Genomic DNA, 19,950 nt, shown 5'->3' with positions numbered 1-19,950 from the left:
GCTATGAATTTCCGATCACTGGGGGTTAGGATTTCATAAACCAAACTATCTAGTAGCATCTTAACAGAAGATGATGTAGCCCCAAAAAGAGTGCAACCTTTTTTCAAATCCTTAACTTTTTCCAAATCAAAAGGAGTGTTTCTTCTCCTTCATTGACCTGAAGAGTCAAGCTCTTCAATCACAGGGTATGCATGTATTAAATTGGATACATCCTGTCCCTCATTTTTTGCCTTAACTAATGCCTTTTCTAATCTTGTCACAGACTGCTTCATAGATGATTCTGTTTGTGTTTCTGCCTCTCCCTCTCCTCCTCCTTCCTCTACCCATGAAGAGTTAATTGAGGGAGGGAGGTCAGGGGATTGGGAATGATCTAATTCTGGTTCTTCATCCTTTTCACCTAGGTAAGTTGGCACCTCCCCATCCTGTTCTTTCTTCTTTTTCCTTATTCTAACACTTATATAATTTCCTAAGGCCAGTTGTATTAAATTAAATGTATTAAGTGTGTCTTTGGGAATTGAGTCAGGTCCATTATCATTATAGGATTGACAAAGTTGCTCTCCTATTAATTTCCACTCCTCTAGATTCCAATTCTTTTTCCATAGAGAACCAAGGAGATGTATACTGTACAGTTTCTAAAAGTTCAGTGATCTCCCAAATTATAATCAAAGCTTGCTTGTCATAACCCTTACAATGCTCTCTACACGTTTTCCTTGAAGAGAAGGCTGTTTTCTAAACATCTGTCCCATTTCAGCCAAAATACTATTTTAGCTCTTTAACAAAGTTTCCTTGTCTGTTTTGGTCCTCACCCTAATTTCTGGGTCAAGGAGACTTTTCCCCTGGGATCAGGATCAGAGGCTTTTCCACTGGAATCAGGATTATGTCTGTCCCACGTTCAGGCACCAGAATATAATATTCTCTTCTCTAAAATATGATTGTTCTCTGAGAGCAGGTTTCTTAGGGGGCTTCTGGAGGCAGCCTTAGTTCCAGTTCTGAGTAATAATCATCTCAAATGCAGCCAGCTGTTAAAGTCCAGATCCTTTATTGTTTCCTTCAAAATAACCCGATTAGCTTTCTTTGAGGCCTATCTCTCTTCTTGGTTCCAAGAGTGCTTATTGCTAGTCCTTTTCCTTTTCCTCTGCCAGCTTCAGCCTCCAGTTCCCTCTGTCTCCAGCAAGCACAAAAGTTGAAGTTGAAATGAATCTTGACTCCTCCTCCCAGAGAGTAGAATTGTGGGTCAGACTTGTGAATCTCCCAAAGTCTCTCTTGGACTTGTGGGAACTTCTCCTTATATATTCTCTCTTAAAGGTGTGAACCAATGTGTGAAATCTCCCAAAGGTGTGAACTCCAAGGATGTGAACTAATGTGTGAACTCTCTTAAAGGTGTGAACTAAGTACATAAGCATTGTCTATTAATTCCAGTGACTTAGCACCTTGGCCCATAACAAATTACCATTATTGAAACTATTGCATTTTTGCCAGAAGGGATTTGTTTACTTCAGCAAAACAGAAGCTTCTTGAAGGCTGAATACCAACTGCCAATGAACATTCCTGGTGGCATTTAAATTGCTAGCAATAATTACCTAATTAGAATTAGAATTCATTTTAGTAAATTTCAATACATATATGATAGAATCCAATTAGGAGCCTAAATTCTACAAACAGAATATGTTTGCAACTTCCACCACAGTACAAAAATGCCCTCCACAATATACTGTGCAACTGGAAATCCAGTATCTGTATGCTTGATTGGAAGCTCACTACATCACAAGGAAGATCATTCAATGTACAGACATCCTTAATTATCAGGAAGTTCTTGTTATCATATTAACCTTAAACTGATAACATTCCAAGGCTTAACTATCAAACCTAGTACTGTGGCAAAGCAGAATCAATTTACTCCTGCTGCTCTGTTGCATCCTTCTAAATACTTTAAGATAAAAGTCTTAATACCTCCTAAGTCTTCTTTTCTCAAGACTCCACATTGCTATTTCACAGAATTTGAGTTGGAATCAGCCTGTAACTATCTAGCCATCAAGAAAAAATCCCCATCACAACATACATGGCAATTAATTATCCAGCCTCTATTAAAAGAACTCTGAAGGAGGGAAACCCATTCTCTAGATAGTTCATTTCATAGTTGGACAGCTTTAATTCTTAGGAAAATTTTTTGAACATCAAAGCCTAAATTTGACTCTTTGCAACATTTACTTATTGCTCCTGACTCTGCCCTCTGGGGTCACAGAGAATAAGTCTAATTTCTCTTCTATATGATTCCTGTGAGTGTATTTCATAGTTTTTACTCAGCTCCAGACTATTCATCAGGAATGTTTAAATCATTAAATACTGATTTTTTTCCCTTATCAGTTTTCCTGGAAAAGTTATTATTGGTTTTCAGCCTTTATCTTACCTTTGAGAATATCTTATACATACCTTGATAATGGCAACTATAAAATTGTATTTTATTCTGAGTCTGAATCCTTGATGCTTGAATTCTTTCATTTTGGCTTCTTGGAGTATTTCTTTTTATCTGGAAACTTTAGATTTTGTCTTTAATGTTTTTTTTTTTTTAATAATAGCTTTTTATTTTCAAAATATATACAAAGATAGTTTTCAACATTAACCCTTGTAAAACCTTGTGTTCTAAATTTTTCTCCTTCCCTTCTCCCCCTAGAAAGCAAGTAAGCCAATATATGTTAAATATGCGCAATTCTTCTATACATATTTTCACATTGATCATATTGCACAAGAAAAATCAGATCAAAAAGGAAGAAAAAGAGAAAGAGAAAAAAATCAAGCAAACAACAAAAATGGTGAAAATATTATGTTGTGATCCCACATTCAGTCCTCATAGTCTTCTTTCTGGATGCAGATAAATCTCTCAAACCCAAGTTTATTGGAATTGGTCTAAATCACTTTGTTGTTTAAAAAAAGACAGTGTCCCTCAGAGTTGATCATCATATAATCTTGTTATTGCTGTATATACAATGTTCTATTGGTTTTATTCGCTTCACTTAGCATTAGGTCATATAATTCTCTCCAGGCTTAGAGACTTAACTGATGCTGAGTGAAACGAGCAAGGCCAGGAGATCATTACATACTTTAACAGCAATACTATATGATGATCAATTCTGATGGATCTGGCCATCTTCAACAATGAGATGAACCAAATCAGTTCCAATGGAGCAGTAATGAACTGAACCAGCTATGCCCAGTGAAAGAACTTTGGGAGATGACTAAGAACCATCATGTTGAATTCCCAATCCTTGTATTTTTGCCTGCTTGCATTTTGGATTTCCTTCACAGGCTAATTGTACAATATTTCAGTGTCCGATTCTTTTTGTACAGCAAAATAACGGTTTGGTCATGTATACTTATTGTGTATCTAATTTATACTTTAATATATTTAACATCTGCTGGTCATCCTGCCATCTAGGGGAAGGGTGAGGGAAAGGAGGGGAAAAATTAGAACAAAAGGTTTGGCAATTGTCAATGCTGTAATTACCCATACATATAACTTGTAAATAAAAAGCTATTTTAAAAAATTCTCTCCAGGATTTTCTGAAATCATCCTACTGATTATTTCTTATAGAACAATAATATTCCATAACATTCATATACCATAATTTATGTAGCTACTCCCCAACTGATGGGCATCCACTCAGCTTCCAGTTTTTTGCCACTACAAAAAAAGGCTGCCACAAACATTTTTGTGCGTGTAGGTCCTTTTCCCTTTTTTATGATCTCTTGGTGATACAGACCCAGTGGAGACACTGTTAGATTAAAAAGTATGCACAATTTGATAGCCTTTTGGGCATAGTTCCAAATTGCTCTCCAGAATGGTTAGATCAGCTTACAACTCCTCTAACAATGTATTAGTGTCCCAATTTTCCCACATCCCCTCCAATATTTATCACTATCTTTTCCTGCCATCTCAGCCAATCTGAGAGATTGTATAGTGGTGTCTCAGAGTTGTCTTAATTTTCATTTCTCTGATCAGTAGTGATTTAGAGCATTTCTTAAATGACTAGAAATGGTTTTAATTTTTTTGAAAATTGTTTATATCATTTAGCCATTTATCAATTAGAGAATAGTGTCTTTAATATTATTGGGAATTTTCCTTTTGTGGTTTCATTCAAGGGATAGCCAGTAAATACTTTTGATTTCCAAAGTTCCCTTGGGTTCTGAGAGATTGGAATGGTTTTATTATCATCATTTTTATTATTTCGGTGATATGATGTATATTTTTTTATGGGAAGTTAAGTGACTTGTCTGGAGTACACAGCTGTTAAGTATCTGAGGCCAGATTTGAACTCAGGTCCTCCAGTCTCCACTATGCCATGTAGTTGCCCCTTACTCATGATTTTCAAGTTGTCCAGTGATTCTTAAGGTATCTTTCCTTGAAATATTTTTGAGATCAATTATTTTTGCGATGAGATACATTACGCTTTGTTTATACACTCCAACTCTTCACTTTGTTTTAATATTTCTCATTATCTCATAGTTATTGGCTTCCATTTGCTTCTTTTGGTAAAGTTTTATATGTCTTATTCCAAACAATTAATTCCTTTTCTCAGTCTTTCTTCTATTTTTCTTATTATTTTCTAATTTTTTAAAATTTAGAATACTCAGCTAATTTCTTAAAAACATTTTAAACTATTAAAAACATTTGCTGATTTATGGCTGCCAAAGATGTTAATTGAAATGTTCCAAAGATAAAAGTAGGAGAAAAAGAGGAAAAATAAAGGACAAACAATTAGGAAAAAAGGAGGGAATAGAATGAGACATCTGAAATGAAAACAGAAAAGAGAAGCAGTTGCCATTGGTAGGGATGGGAATAGGAAAAGGGTACTCTTATGTCACAGGCTTAGATCAAAAAGAAGCGATATCTTACTACTGAATTGATGTATTATATTTAGTCCTGAGTCTGAAGTGAGATAATTTCAAAGCCCAGTTGAATGCTTGCTAATTTCGTGAAGCTCTTCTTAGCAACTTTAGACCAACATATTTCCCTAACTAAATTCCTGTTGTTGACATTGTCAATTCCATTCATTTTATAGTTACTATAGATAATTTTAATTGTCAGTTAACTTGTTATATGTTTATCTGTTTCATCTTCTCAAATAGATTGTAAACTCCCTGAGGACAGAGATTACAACTTTGTGTTCTTTCCATAATTTGAGTTCTAGTTCCAGTTGTGCTGTTATTTGACTGGCTTTACCTAATTTGTTTTCTCTTCTTAGACTTTACTTTCTTCATCCAGATAATTAAGGAATTGGAAGTAATCATGGCTACAATCCCTCATAGCTCGAACATTCCCTGATTTTACAATATAATAATCTCACTTCTTAAATCTCTCAACAGACTCGCTTGCAAGCTGGAACAGGATATGGAAACACATTAAATTGTGTTCTCACTGTGTATAAAAAAGAAAGTGTAAGTACTGTGGTGTGTGTGTGTGTGTGTGTGTGTGTGTGTGTGTGTGTGTAAGAGAGAAAAAGAGAGAGAGAGAGAGAGAGAGAGAGAAAGAGAGAGAGAGAGAGAGAGAGGGAGGCAGAGAGAGACAGAGACAGAGACAGAGAGACAGTGAGAGACAGAAAGCAAGAGCACATGTTTGCATGTGTAAGTACCAGAGTAAGAGAATTTTTCATTAAGAAGTGTTTCACAGAAGCAGGAAACGGACAGAATATCCAGGGACATTTTTCAGCATGGAATCTCCTTTACCACAGTGATATCCATGTTCATTGTTTTTAAAGGTTTAATAAAATGTCTTTTCTGATTATGTGAGCCCTTGGACTGATATATTAATATTTCTTCTTCATTTGGGACAGGAGGATCCCCAGAGCAGATTCTTTTTAATCCTGATTTCTGGAGCAAGGCTCATTGATTATCATTATAAGATTTCTTGGGGTATTAGAATTTAAGGTTATAAACTGGAGGGAACTGGTTAAATAATAAACATACCACAAGAAAATGTGCAAATCCCCCTCCCATACAAATATGAGATTTAAAATATGTTTACTGTAATCCCCTTGGAGGTAGGGCCTATTTTTCAGTTTGGCTTTGTCTCCCTAGTGCCAAGTATGGTACATAGTATGTATTTGAATGCTTGCTGAGTTGAAGATTTTGAAGCCTGTATGGTGGAAGATGCTACATTTTGGTATTTAGGACTACATAGAAGGAGTGTCTAGAGATTTAAAAGTAATTATAGGTAGTATAGTAATTTAAAAATATATAGTAATTAAGTCTAAGGTATTTCACCTTTCTCCCTTCTTTGCAGAAACTAGGGGCTCACAGGTGCAGAATATAATATAATTGACTGATTTTGCCAAATTACATTTTTTCTCTTTCTTCCATTATTCATTGTGAACATTGATGACTTGCTTTAATAGGAAAGGGGGAAAGAAATATAGTAAGAAATGAAGTTAATATATAAGCAAAAGATCATTTTTAAAGCTTTAAGATACCTAGGGCAAACTGTAGAATAACTTGGGTAAGATATATGGTTATTTGAATTTGGGTCTCCTCAATCAAAAGATGGCAGCTTAGATCTGTCAAATAGCTTGCCTTGTACCATTTGGTTCAATTGGATGAAACATATATTATTTTATTAAGTTTCTGTTCTTTTTATAGGTTCAATTGCAGGAACAGTGAGATATTGTGTGCCATACCTATTATTTGAAAGGACTCATCACTGGAAAACTTATTGTAAGGTGATGACTGTTTCAGTCATAGTAACATATTAAAACTATTAGGGTGAAGGTGGCTATGCTGTTCACAGAAATCAAGGATACCCATATAAAGTCACACATTTTTTAAAGGTTGAAGCTCCGTAATTCTCTTTATGAAGGTCATTTGCTAAAATTGAGCAATGAAACTGCATTGTTATACTTTTATTTCACTCACAAAGCTTAACCTTCTATAACTGGGGAGTCCTCAAAAATACTGGCACTATGTGTGTGTGTGTGTGTGTGTGTGTGTGTGTGTGTGTGTGTGTGTGTGATAGAGAAAATGTCAATAATGCAGATTAAACTTGAAGGTATTTCAGGGATATATTTTTTTCATAGGTAGAAGGATATCTATTCCAATCATATGAAGATGTCCCCTGGTGGAATGGGCAAATGAGAATGATTTGTTCTAACAGCCATGAAGGCAGCTGAAGCAGTCATTATAGAGTGCTTCTTGAATTCTTTTATTTTTTAGTATTCTTTTTATTGTTATCTTTTGTTTTTATATCCTGTTCCTTTCTGAATATTTCCTTCTTTCTCCATTTCTAAGCAAAGTATTTTTAGTAACAATGATTAAAAAAGAAAAAGAATAAAAACTGTTTCTCCATATTACCCAATATATCTATCATGTTTGATAGTATACACATTATTAGTATACACCTATAGTCCTTGACTTCTGGAAAAAAGGGAAGGAGATTTTTTTCCCTCTTCTCTAGGATCTAGCTTAAGCCTATAATCCTATTAACTTTTACCTTATCTCACTGCCAGGTGACTGGGTTCTTTAAAGGAATGTCTTTTCCACTGGCAAGCATTGCTGTCTACAGCTCTGTGGTGTTTGGTGTCTTCAGCAATACTCAGAAGTTCCTTACACAGTACCGCTCTGGAGAGTCTAGTCACTCACCCTCCCTGTCAGATCTAATTCTGGCTAGCATGCTGTCAGGCGTGGTTTCAGTAGGACTTGGAGGTCCTGTGGACCTGATTAAGATAAGACTACAGATGCAAACACAGCCCTTTCTTAAAGGTAGGAAGATCAAAGTTTTTGTTGCATTTCTCTTTTCATATTTGACAGTTTTCTAGATTTGGTTTGTGTGTGTGTATATATATATATATATATACATACACACATATATGCATTTATGTATATATATAATTCAATTGTTAAATTACATAATTATTTTCACTGTTAATTTTTGTATTTTAAATATGTCCTTTATTTATTTATTTAGCGAGACAATTGTGGTTAAGTGACTTGCTCAGGGTCACACAGCTAATGTCTTGTGTCTGAGGCAGGATTTGAACTCAGATCCCCCTGAATTCAGGGCTGGTGCTCTATCTACTGTGCTATCTAGTTGCTCCAGTATGTCCTTTATTTTAAATGATATAGTAGAAAGAATATTGACTCTGAAGTCAGATGACCTGAATTCTAATCCCAGATCTTGTTCTTCAGGTTTTGGTTGTATCCAACTTTCTTCAGGACCCATTTGGGGTTTTCTTGACAAAGATACTGGAGCAATTTGCCATTTCCTTCTGCAGCTCATTTTACAGATGAGGATCTGAGACAAACAGGGTTAAGTGACTTAACCGGGGTCACATAGCTAGTAAGTATCTGAGGCCAGATTTGAATTCATGAAGAAGACTCTTCCTAACTTCAGACCTGACATTCTATCAGTTGTATCACCTAGCTACCATTTACCATTTGTGAGCTCCCAGACAAGTCAATTAACCTCAGTTTCCTCATCTGTAAAATAATTTTTCCCATCTTTTAAATCTATTGTTATAATTTGAAAAGGCAGATGTTCCCATTTTTATCATTTATAAATTCAACAAAGATTACTGAGTAATTTCTTCAAGCAAAACTGTGTACTAATGAATGATATAATATCTTGATTCTCAGAGTACTCATAGCATAACAAGGGATGTAAGGCAAGAATGTAATTGCAAGTAAGGCAGAATGTGTTGGTAAGTTGTAGAGAATTACAGCATGATCCTTTGGAAGAGGTAAAAAGAGAGACTTAATCAAGAGCCTTTTACTAAGTCTCAAGTCAAATTCATGGACCGAAAGTGAAAACAAATAGTGATGTTTCTATCAATATTTTCCATCTGTGTAACTGATCCACTCATCGTGAATGCTGAAACTCAGCAAGTAATGAGAAATTATATCCCTCCAAAGACTCTGTGGTTAATAGTAAAATCATGTAAGTGAAAACTATAACTAGAACAAAATGTTTATGAAACTTCCTCATAGTAGAAAGCTAAAATGAACCATGGAGGTAAATGAAGACAGTATTGCACAATATAAAGAACCTTGGACTTAGAATCAGAAGACCTGGTTTGGAATTCTTGCTCTGCTATTTAGAAGTTATATGAAAATAGTACTTTTATCTCTCTTAGTTTCATTTTCCTCATCTGTGAAATGAAGAGATTGAAATATTTATTAGGTATCTTTTTACTCTAATACTCTGTAAGTTTATGAATCTCATAACAAATCAAGCAAGCAGTTATTAAATATGTGCTATGTGCCGGATGATGGTGATAAAAAGTGAAAGTGAAATGGTACAAGAACAGAGAGCTTACTATATGCCATAATTGTCCTTCTGTGGATGACTCTGATTCATTAATGTTTTTCCTAACTGACCAAAGACTTCCATATAGAAAATCAAAACCAGGTCAGTGGTCAAAGTGAAATGAGCATACACAAAGCACTGAAGAGAAAACTTAGGTGACTAGAATGCTGCATCAAGGGAGGCAGGAGCTAATTAGGGAAAAACAATCCCAGTTGCAAGAAAAAGAGTGTGGGAGTGGAAAACCTGGTAGATGTTGATCATATTACATAGTATCCCCATGGTAGCATGTTGCTCAGGATCTTCTGTAAAACCTTCAACCATTTACCTTTTTTTTTTCCTAAGGTAATTGGGGTTAAGTAACTTGCCCAGGGTCACACCGCTAGGAAGTGTTAAGTGTCTGAGATAAGATTTGAATTCAAGTCCTCCTGACTTCAGGGCTGGTGCTCTAGCCACTGCACCACCTACCTATTCCAACCATTTACATTCTTTCAAAACAAAAACAATCTTGGTTTAGTCACTACTAGGAAGAAAAAAAAAAAAAAAAGAACCCTATATTCTCCTGCCTGTCCCCTCCCCTACAGAGTTACCCTAAGAAAAAAGAAAGAAAACAAAATTAGAAGACAGAAATACTAGATTTTTTTTCCCCCTATCCTAAAGGACTGAGATGCATGTCACAACAAACGGTTTCATATAGTAGTGGTAATTTATGGTAGTGGTAATTTACCTTTATATTTTACAATGGCTCTCCTAATGTGGAGTAGGGACAATGAATTGCGGAGCCAGAATAGCACTGTGAACATCAAGGTTGCTGTACAGATGACACTTTTGGCAGAGTGAACAATTCATAATTATAGTTTAAGGTCATCTGCAGTAAATTAAATCATTAGCTTCTTGGATACAGCTTGCTCAGATATAATTGATACTTAGGTTTTCACAACACTGTCACCTACTTGGTATTCCTTGACTTACCTACCAAAATCTCCCCATCTCTGAAAACTACATCAGGGAGTTAATATAAAATTTTTATCCTCTTAGAAACTTCTGTGGTGAGCCTCCCACATCTTTCCTTGGGAGTAAGTATGGACTCTTCTCCATCCTGCTCCAGGGACTTGGAATTATTGCCAAGTTGGTTGGGGTGGCATTCATAAATCATTGAATAGTTAGCAAAAGGATGTTTGCTTAGCTGTAACACAGTAAGGAAATTCAACAATGATAAAATTTATTTACTTGAATAAAAATAAATACACATTCACCACAGTGAAACAAGAGTTTCACCTCCTCCATGCTATGAGACCCAGCCATATCACCTTGGTTCCTCAAATCCATTTTTGAAAGGGGTGCCCAACCATCCCAAGGAAAAGAAAACCTATCAAATGAAGGACCCAGACTTTTTCTCTACAGTACTTTGATGGAATATGGACCAAGGGAACTACACTAGGGAAGGAATGAACTTTACCCAGAGAGGGTAAACTGGAACCATCCCCAAACAGTTCATTCTTTTTTTTAAATAATAAGCTTTTAATTTTCAAAAATACATGCAAAGATAGTTTTCAACATTTTCCCTTGCAAAACCTTGTGTTCTGAGTTTTTCTTTCTCTCCCTCCTCTAGACAGCAAGCAATCCAATATATATTAAATTAATGCAGTTTTTTCTGTACATATTTCCACATTTATCATGCTGCACAAGAAAAATCACATCAAAAAGGAAAAAAATTACAAAGAAAGAAAAAAGCAAGCAAATAACAACAAAAAGATGCAAATACTGTGTTGTGGTCCACATTTAGAGATGACTCTCTTCATCTCAAGTTCATTGAAATTGGCCTGAATCACCTCATTCAAATAATTTATTCTTTTCATAGAAGTTGTGGAGATTGGATCCAAGAAACCACTGGATCAGAGATCTCTTTCCTCTGCTAGGATGGCCTTTGGAACATTAGACAATTGTACTGGCTTGTCGGGAACGTAACGATGAGCTATTTGTTAACAAGAACAAATTTCTTGAGGTGGGAGAATCCCATTTTTACCATTTGGGGACAAATTGAAGGCCATTTGGTTATATGCATTTCCTGTTGGCACAAATAATCCAAGTGGACAAGAATTTTTATCTTACTTAGAGGGATTACATGGGTTCTCTGCTTACTACAAACATGGTATTATGACCTTGGTGTCCATATTGGCAATAGACTCATTCTCTCTACTCTACTACTCTAGTAACTGCTCCAATATAATTGTTTAGATATTTCTGATGAGCATTGCCATGCAACAAATAACTGTACATAGTAAGAAATATCCATAATGTTCTTTTACTCAAAATTGTTTCAAAAAAGGGAATCTTTTGTTCTCAAGTCTTATGATATTTAGGCCTGAGACCATGAACTTTTGACCACCTCCCAGGAATCTCTGTGGATGAAGATCTCTGCTGCACTTGTCAAGGCTCTCTCATAAGCCAAACATGAGCTAACCCACTGCTTGCACTTGCCAGGACTCCTTTTATCTAGGTTATCCCCCTGTTACTGTATTACTGGTCACTAAAATCTAATTGCATGTACTTCTTTCCCTTGGTGGCTGAAGCTGTTGATAAACCAGGTCAAGCAGCCTTCTTCAGGAGCCAGGTCCATATAAATGAGAGTTCATTGTCTCAGAAGAGGCAGAGCTATCAGATTTAAGTTGGAAGTCTCAATCTCTGGCATAATTGAAATCTCTTAATAAAGGACACTATAACAATATAGGGACCTGCAAAAGTGATTCTGAATGCAGCAACATATAGCAACAAAAACTCCTTTTATCATAGTCTGCCTTATTCCCTTATACCATTTTATAGTACTTAATGCATAATAGGTAACTCTAGAGAAAGAATAATTTCATGCTATTGTATTATCTGTTTAGTAGCAATTAAAGCCCAGTAATAGGTGAGAATCTGATTTTCAAAAGCAGTTTAATGGGAAAAAGAAGCCCAATAGTGACTTAATTTAGCCACCTCTTGTACCAAAAACTCAACTTATTCTGGTCTTTCTGGATAGAGACCTTTGGAAACTTGGGCTTTGTAGAGTCATAAAAGCACAAGGAGAGATATGGCTAGAAAATCTTCTTTATATCTTTCAGATTAGCTTGTTCTGGACCCCATTTGAAGGAGGCAGAATGACTCAGTAAATGTGAGCCATTAGGAAACCTTTTTAAGAATGTGGATTCTTGTGGGGCAGCTAGGTGTTGCAGTAGATAGAGTACCAGCCCTGAAGTCAGGAGGACCTGAGTTCAAATCTGGTCTCAGACATTTAACACTGTCTATCTGTGTGACCTTGGGCAAGTCACTTAACCTTAATTGCTTCAGAAAAAAAAAAAAAGTTGATTCTCTAAAACCTGAAAAAATATAATTAAAATTAAAAGAGGCCCCTTTCTTATATTATAGAAAAGCAAATGCCAATGGCATATTCTGTATTGTACCTTGAATCCTCTGCATTTCCCTTACCTACTGTATTCCCCAGAACTTGATTGAGCAGAATAATTTCTAGATTTTTTCTTTTTTTAAATAATATTTTTCTAATTACATGCAAAGATAGTTTTCAACATTCATTTTATAAGATTTTAAGTTATAACTTTTCTTTCCTTTAACCCTTCCCTCCTCCCTCCCTAAGACAGCAAGCAATTTGATATAGTTTATAAATGGAAACATAATTCTATATTAGTCATGTGGTGAAAGAAAAGACAAAATAAAATGGAAAAACTAACAAAACCCCACAAAAAGTAAAAACAATATATTTCAATCTACTTTCAAATTCTATAGCTCTTTCTCTGGATGTGGGTAGCTTTTTTGTCATGAGTTTTTTGGAATTGTCTCAGTAATATTATTGTATTTCTGAGAAGACCTCAGTAGTTGATCAATGCATGATGTTGTAACTGTGTATAATTTTTTCCTGGTTCTGCTTACTTCACTCAGAATCATTTCATGTAAGTCTTTTCAGGTTTTTCTGAAATATACCTGCTCATCACTGCTTATAGCACAACAGTATTCCATTAAATTCATTTACACCACAATTTATTCAGCAATTCCCCAATTGATAGTTATTCCCTCAATTCTAATTCTTTGCCACCACAAAAAAAAAAAAGAGCTATTATCAGTATTTTCACCCATGTAGATCTTTTCCCTTTTTAGTTATCTTTTTTAGATAAAAACCAAATAGTAGTATTGTTAAATCAAAGGGTAATGCTCAGTTTGATTACCTTTTGGGCAGAGTTCCAAAATTGCTTTTTCTGCATATATTGAGATAATAACATGATTTTTGTTGGTTTTGTTATTGACTATATCAATTATGCTAATAGTTTTCCAAATATTGGCTCATCCTTGCATTCCTGATATAAATCCCATATGATCTTAGTGTATTGTCCCAGTGACAAATTGCTATAATTTCTTTGCTAACATTTTATTAAAAATTAGGGATATTGGTCTATGATTTTCTTTCTTTAATTAAAATAAACCATAAATGCAAAATAAGAAAAAACAAAATAGACAAAGACAGGAAAAAAGTAAAAGCATTGTCTTGTGCCCAAAAGAACATTGGGGAGAGTTCAAAATCTGTAACAATAAACTTCCATTTTAAGAAAGCATATATATTAGAAGACAGTGTATTCATAACTGTCCATCTTTTATTTACTTCCTTGTAAATTTTATTTTGTTCTCTGCTCTGTATTTTTTATTTCATTCTTTATTCCCTCTTTCCTGTCCCCCCCCCAAGCAGGCCGCAATTAAACATGGATATATGTGTGTGCATATATTCACACACCTCACACAATATATATACATACATACACCTATGTATATACATATACATACATATATACATATGCATATACACATACATACATAAACAACTAAATATTAATATTGCTTACATATAATTTAGATTTCTTTACTGAATTTTAAAAAATTTGATCTTGAGATCAATGATTTACCATCCCTTCTTTTTTTTCTAATAAATTCTACTCCTGATCATTGTTATGTTTGTGTATATCTTTCAGTTCTTATCCCTGCTAACTTTTTTATTTTACTTCTACCTGCTAACTTGCCTTGCCATTTTTTAATCTCCATACCATTCTCCTACAATTCCAACATGAATCCTTCCCTTATTTTCTTCCCCTAGCTTTTTTCTCCCTCTTTATCTGATTCCCATTAATCTATATACATTATCCCACTGGCATTGATTTACACACCTTCCTGTACCCCACTTTATCCTGTTTTTTTCCCCCTTATTTTTAACAAACTTTGGAAAGTGCTATAACCTTCTTGGTATGTATATCTCAAGCTGTGTCTCTGTCAATGTTTCTTTCTCTCTCTCTCTCTCTTTACACACACACATACACACACACACACACACACACACACACACATATACATACATATATTTCCCTTTTTATATTATGTATATATATAACTATATTATATGTCTGTATGTACATATGTGTGTATATATATATTATGTAATTTCCCTCTTCAACCCATTCCTGATGAGCCTATCAGATTTAATTCCCAATTTAATTCCTTTATGTTGGTTCTTGTTATCACACTTATATATATATAAAATAATTATTATTTTTGCGTTTTTAAAGATGGCTTTGCTTTTTTTTTTTAGAGGCACATCATATCTAGTTGTACCCCAGTCCTTCTTTTGGATTACTCAATTAGTTAATTGACTAGTGTCAATCTTAAACATATAGTTTACATTTCCATGTATAAAAAATAATTTGTCTTTATTGAGTCACTTAAAATTGGTCTTTGATGTTTGTTGGTTCTTACATGTTAAATTTTCTATTGAATTCAGGTTTGTTAGAGACAAATTCCTGAAAATCTGACAGTTCACTGAATGCCTATTTTTTCATTCAATATTATACTTTGCCTGATCATTTATTTTAGCTTTATAATTTTCTTTCTCTATTTTGGCTCTTCCTGGTTTTAGACATTAGCACCATCTTTCTGTCATAAAAAAAGAATTTGGCAAAACTCCTTCTTTGTCTATTTCCCCCCAAAATTTATACAATATTAGAGTGAATTGTTTGGAGTAAAAGACTGGTAGAAATCACTTGTAAAAATAACAGGCCCTGGAGATTTTTTCTTAGGCTTGTTCAATTTCTTTTTCTAAAATGGGATTATTTAAATATTTTATTTCCTCTTTCTTGACAGTTTATATTTTTTCAGATGTTCATCCATTTCACTTATGAAATTTATTGGCATATAGTTGGGCAAAATAGCTCCAAATGATTGCTTTAATTTCCTTTTCCTTGGTGATGAATTCATCATTTTCATTTATGCTAATAATTTAGTTTTCATATTTTTTAGTAAAATTAACTAAAAATTTATCGATTTTATTGCTTTTTTCATAAAATTAGCTCTTAGTTTTTGTTGTTAATGCAATAGTTTTCTTAATTTTGATTTTATTAATCTCTCCTTTGAATTTCTAATTTGGTTTAATAGAGAATTTACAATTTATTTTTTTTCTAGTCTTTTTAATTGCACAATCAATTCATTGATCTTCTCTTTCTCCATTTTTTTTGATCTAAGTTTTGATATGTTATCTCATTGTCATTCTCTGATAGAATTATTGATTGATTCTATTATTTGTTGTTTGACCCACTTATTCTTTAGAATTAGATTATTTAGTTGCCAATTAGTTTTTAATCTATCTTTCTGTGGCTTACATGTACATTACATGTAATTGTTATTGCATTATGATCTGAAAAGAATGCATTTAATATTTCTTCCTGTCTGCATTTGATTGGGAAGTTTTTATACCCTAATACATGATCATTTTTGGTTAGTATATCCCTGAGATAAAGCTATATTTCTTTTTATATCCGTTCAATTTTCTCGAGAGGTCTATCATGTCTAACTTTTCTGAAATCCTATTCACCTCCTTAATTTCTTTCTTGTTTATTTTGTGGTTTGATTTATCTAGTTTTGAAAAGGGGAGGCTTAAGTCCCCAACTAATATTGTTTTGCTATCTATTTCTTCCTATTACTCACTTAACTTCTATAGGATTTTGAATGTTATGCCACTTGTTGCATATATAATTAATACTTATATTGCTTCCTTGTCTCAAGTACGCTTTTTAGCAAGATGTAGTTTCCTTTTTCTCTACTTTAATTAGATCTAATTTTGCTTTGCTTTTCTCTGAGATCAGGATTGCTATCTCTGGGTGGTTGTTGTTGTTGTTGTTGTTGTTGTTGTTGTGTTGTTGTTGTTGTTGTTGTTGTTGTTGTTGTTTTCAGGTGAAGCATAATATATCCTGATCCAGTGTTTTGCCTTTACTTTCTGTGTGTTTCTGTGTTTCAGATATGTTTCTTGTAAACAATATATTGTAGGATTCTGTTCTTTAATCCCACTCTACTATCTGATTTCATTTTATGGGAATATTGATCACATTCACATTCACAGTTATGAGTACTCATTATTATTAATCTCCTATTAGTCTCCTGTTAATACTTTTCTCTTTTCTCTTTTTTTTTACCCTGTCCCTTCTCACAACTGTTTTGCTTTTGACCATCACCTCTCTCTGTCTGCTCTTTCTTTTATCATCTTCCGTCATTTCTTTTTGCCCTTTCTCTTCCTTCTTCCCTATAGAATAATACAGATTTCTTTATCCAATTGAGTAAATGTTATTCCCTCTTTGAATCAAATCCAATGACAGTAAGATTCAAACAAAATTCATTCCCTTCTCTCTTTCTTTCTATCAAAATATGCATTTCATATTTATTCACATGATGTGTTTCTGCTTTCTCCTTTCTTCTTCTCCCAGGACAATCATTTTTTTTTTTTGCTTTTAAATTTTTTTATCATCACATCAAAGTCAACTTAAATACCTACACCTTCTGTCTGAATATTTCTAACTGCCTTAATAGAGATACAGTTCGTAAGAATTACAAGTATCATCTTTCCATGTAGGGATACAAACAATTTAACTATTGAATACCATGGTGTGCTTTTTTCTTTCCTGTTTACCTTTTAATGCTTCTTGAGTCTTGTATTTGAAAAATCAAATTTTCTGTTCATCTCTGATCTTTTCAAAAATTTCAAAGTCTGTTATTTGATTGAATTTCCATCTTTTCCAGGGTTTTTTTTTTTTTTTTTTTTTTTTTGCTCATTTTTTTGGTATCTAAGCTCCTTTGCCTTCTGGAATATGATATTCCACACCCTCCAATCCTGCATTGTAGAAGCTGCTAAGTAATGTATAAATCTGACTGTGGCTCTAAAATATTTGCTTTGTTTCTCCATGGGTGCTTATGGTATTTTCTCCTTGATGTGGTTATTCCAGAATTTGGCCACAGTATTCTTTAGAGTTTTTATTTTGAGTCTTTTTCAGGAGATGATTGGTATATTTTTTTCAGTGACTATTTCATCCTCTGGTGCTAGGATACCAAAGCAGTTTTCCTTGATGATTTCTTGAAAGATGCTGTCCATGCTCTTTTTATTTTTTTAACCATGGCTTTCATGTAAGACAATAATTCTTGAATTATCTGCCCTAAATCTGTTTTCCAGGTCAGTTTTTTTTTAAAGAGATGTTTTAAATTTTCTTCTTTTTTTTCCTCCTTTTGATTTTGTTTGACTGACTCTTGATGTCTCTTGGAGTCATTAGCTTTCACTTGCCCAATCTTAATTTTAAAGGGATGGTTTTCTTCAATTAGCTTTTTTTACCTTCTTTTCCATATGCCCAATTTTACTTTTAAAGGAGTAGTAGTTTTCTTCAGTGGATTCCCCTCTCATTCAGCCAATTCTATTTTTCAATGACTTGTTTTCTTCAGTCAATTTTTGTGCTTCCTTTTCCAAGCTTTTGATGTTTTTCCCATAATTATCCTGAATAATTCTCATATCTTTTCCCATCTTTTTCTTTTACATCTATTAATTGATTTTTTAAATTCCCTTTGAGCTCTTTCAAGAGGAATTTTTGAGCATGAGACCAATTTGTATTCCTCTTTGAGGTTTCACTTGTAGACTTTTTGATATAGTTGTTCTCTTCTGAGTCTGTGTTTTGATTTTCCCTGGGACCATAGTAGTTTTCTATGATCAAGGCTCTTTTTAATTTTTGTTCTTATTTTGCTCACTTTTAAAAATTGAGCTCTGTTCCTGGGATACAGGATTCATTGTCCCAAATTTCTTGCACTGAAGGTCAGGCATATGGTCACTATATTTCTGTATGAAAGCCTCAGTTCCCTACAGCTTGCCTATTGCACTAGGTTGGCCTGGCCTAATCATTCCTGATATGCCCTAGATTCTAGGGCTGGCAGTTTGCCAGCTGCACTGGGGCTGGAAGTCTCACAGTTGGTTTGCTCAACCTGGATTGTTTAGCTTTGGTTGCTGCTCTGTGCTGTGGGTAAGAGCTTTTTATTGGCTTTCCTGGACACTGCCTGTATTTGGCTATAATCCTCTTTTATTCAAGTGAGATAGACTTTTCCTGAAGTCCTTCTAAGTTATCTTGAAGTGGAAAATTTTTTCACTACATCTTTTTTGTGGAGTTTGTCACTTTAGAATTCTTTTAGAGGTTTGAGTGTTGTTTCTGAGAGATTGTGGGGAGAGTTCAGGAAGCTTCCTGGCTCCTCTATGCTATGTTGATCCTGTCCTGGATTTTCTTAAAAACTGATTTCCTATCCCTTGTTTTCATGTTGTCCACATTTCATTGTCTCATCTGGTCTGGTCAATATCATGTCATCAATGAAGTGATATGTGTGTGTATTTGTATGTATGTATATCAAGGCCCTCAAGAAGGGAGATCACTTTTTTTCCTTTTTAAATTAAATTTTATTTTACTTTGAGAATGAAATTATCTTCTTCCTCCTTTCTCTCCCTTAACAAATAAGAAAGTATAAAAAACAAATCCCACTACAAATATACAGTCATGCAAAACAAATTCCTGTACTATATAGTACACTATAGTGCACTATGCACTATACTGTGAAGACCGCATTAGCACCCTGAATACTTTAGAATCAGCCGGAGTCAGGATAAGCAAAAATCCTTGATCTTTATTCTTTGTTGAAGGAAGAAGAGAGAGAGAGTGGACACAGGAATCTCCTCTTTCTTCTACAGCAGTGAGTTCCCTCGATTGTCCTACTCCACTCTTTTATCCCTCCTCCTAAACTCCCTATATATCAACCAATAGAGCCAGTACAAAATGGTGGGGCAGGTCATTTTCCAAGCAAATGCTAATAGAGTATTGTCCACTTGGTAATTAGCCTTAAGTGCTTGCTTGTCCGAACCTCAGTGTATGAATTCAAGAGTTTCAGCTCTTACACTATACCTCCCCTCTAAAAAGAAGAAAAAGAAAAAGATGAAAGAGAAAGCAAATATATTTCATTTTGTAATCTGTCTGTCTTTTTTTTTATCATGAGATCAATAGCATATTTCATTATGAATCCTTGGAATTTTGCTTGTTGATCATTGTGGTTTTTTAGAGTTTCCAGCCCTTTCAGAGTTGATTATCTTTACAATATTGTTGTTACTATATAAATTGTTCTGTTGGGTTTGCTCACTCTATTTTGCATCAATTCATATAAGTCTTCCCATGTTTCTCTGATTTCATTTCCTTTATCATTTCTTGGAACTATGAGATGAAATGAAGTATTCCATCATATTCATATAGTATAACTTGTCAAGCCCTTCCTCCATTTACAATTCTTTG

At 34.2% G+C, this 19,950-nt stretch overlaps 1 protein-coding gene across 6 annotated transcripts in view; it reads left to right on the top strand.

Moving 5' to 3' along the window:
- SLC25A48 (solute carrier family 25 member 48) overlaps window positions 1-19,950 on the top strand; it is a 173,746-nt gene that overhangs the window by 10,026 nt on the left and 143,770 nt on the right. For all 6 annotated transcript variants that reach the window (XR_007950718.1, XR_007950717.1, XM_051978142.1 and 3 more), the window contains exons 3-4: window positions 5,362-5,433; window positions 7,494-7,746. Coding sequence is in view for 4 of the 6 variants with exons in the window: in XM_051978142.1 (XP_051834102.1) it covers window positions 5,362-5,433; window positions 7,494-7,746 (325 nt within the window). In the remaining 2 variants the exon portion in view is untranslated. The remainder of the gene's footprint in view (window positions 1-5,361; window positions 5,434-7,493; window positions 7,747-19,950) is intronic.

This window comes from Antechinus flavipes, chromosome 2 (assembly GCF_016432865.1).
Source record: "Antechinus flavipes isolate AdamAnt ecotype Samford, QLD, Australia chromosome 2, AdamAnt_v2, whole genome shotgun sequence".
Lineage (NCBI taxonomy): Eukaryota > Metazoa > Chordata > Mammalia > Dasyuromorphia > Dasyuridae > Antechinus > Antechinus flavipes.
Note: the sequence above shows the minus strand (reverse complement) of the source record. Positions and strands in the feature narration are given on the sequence as shown.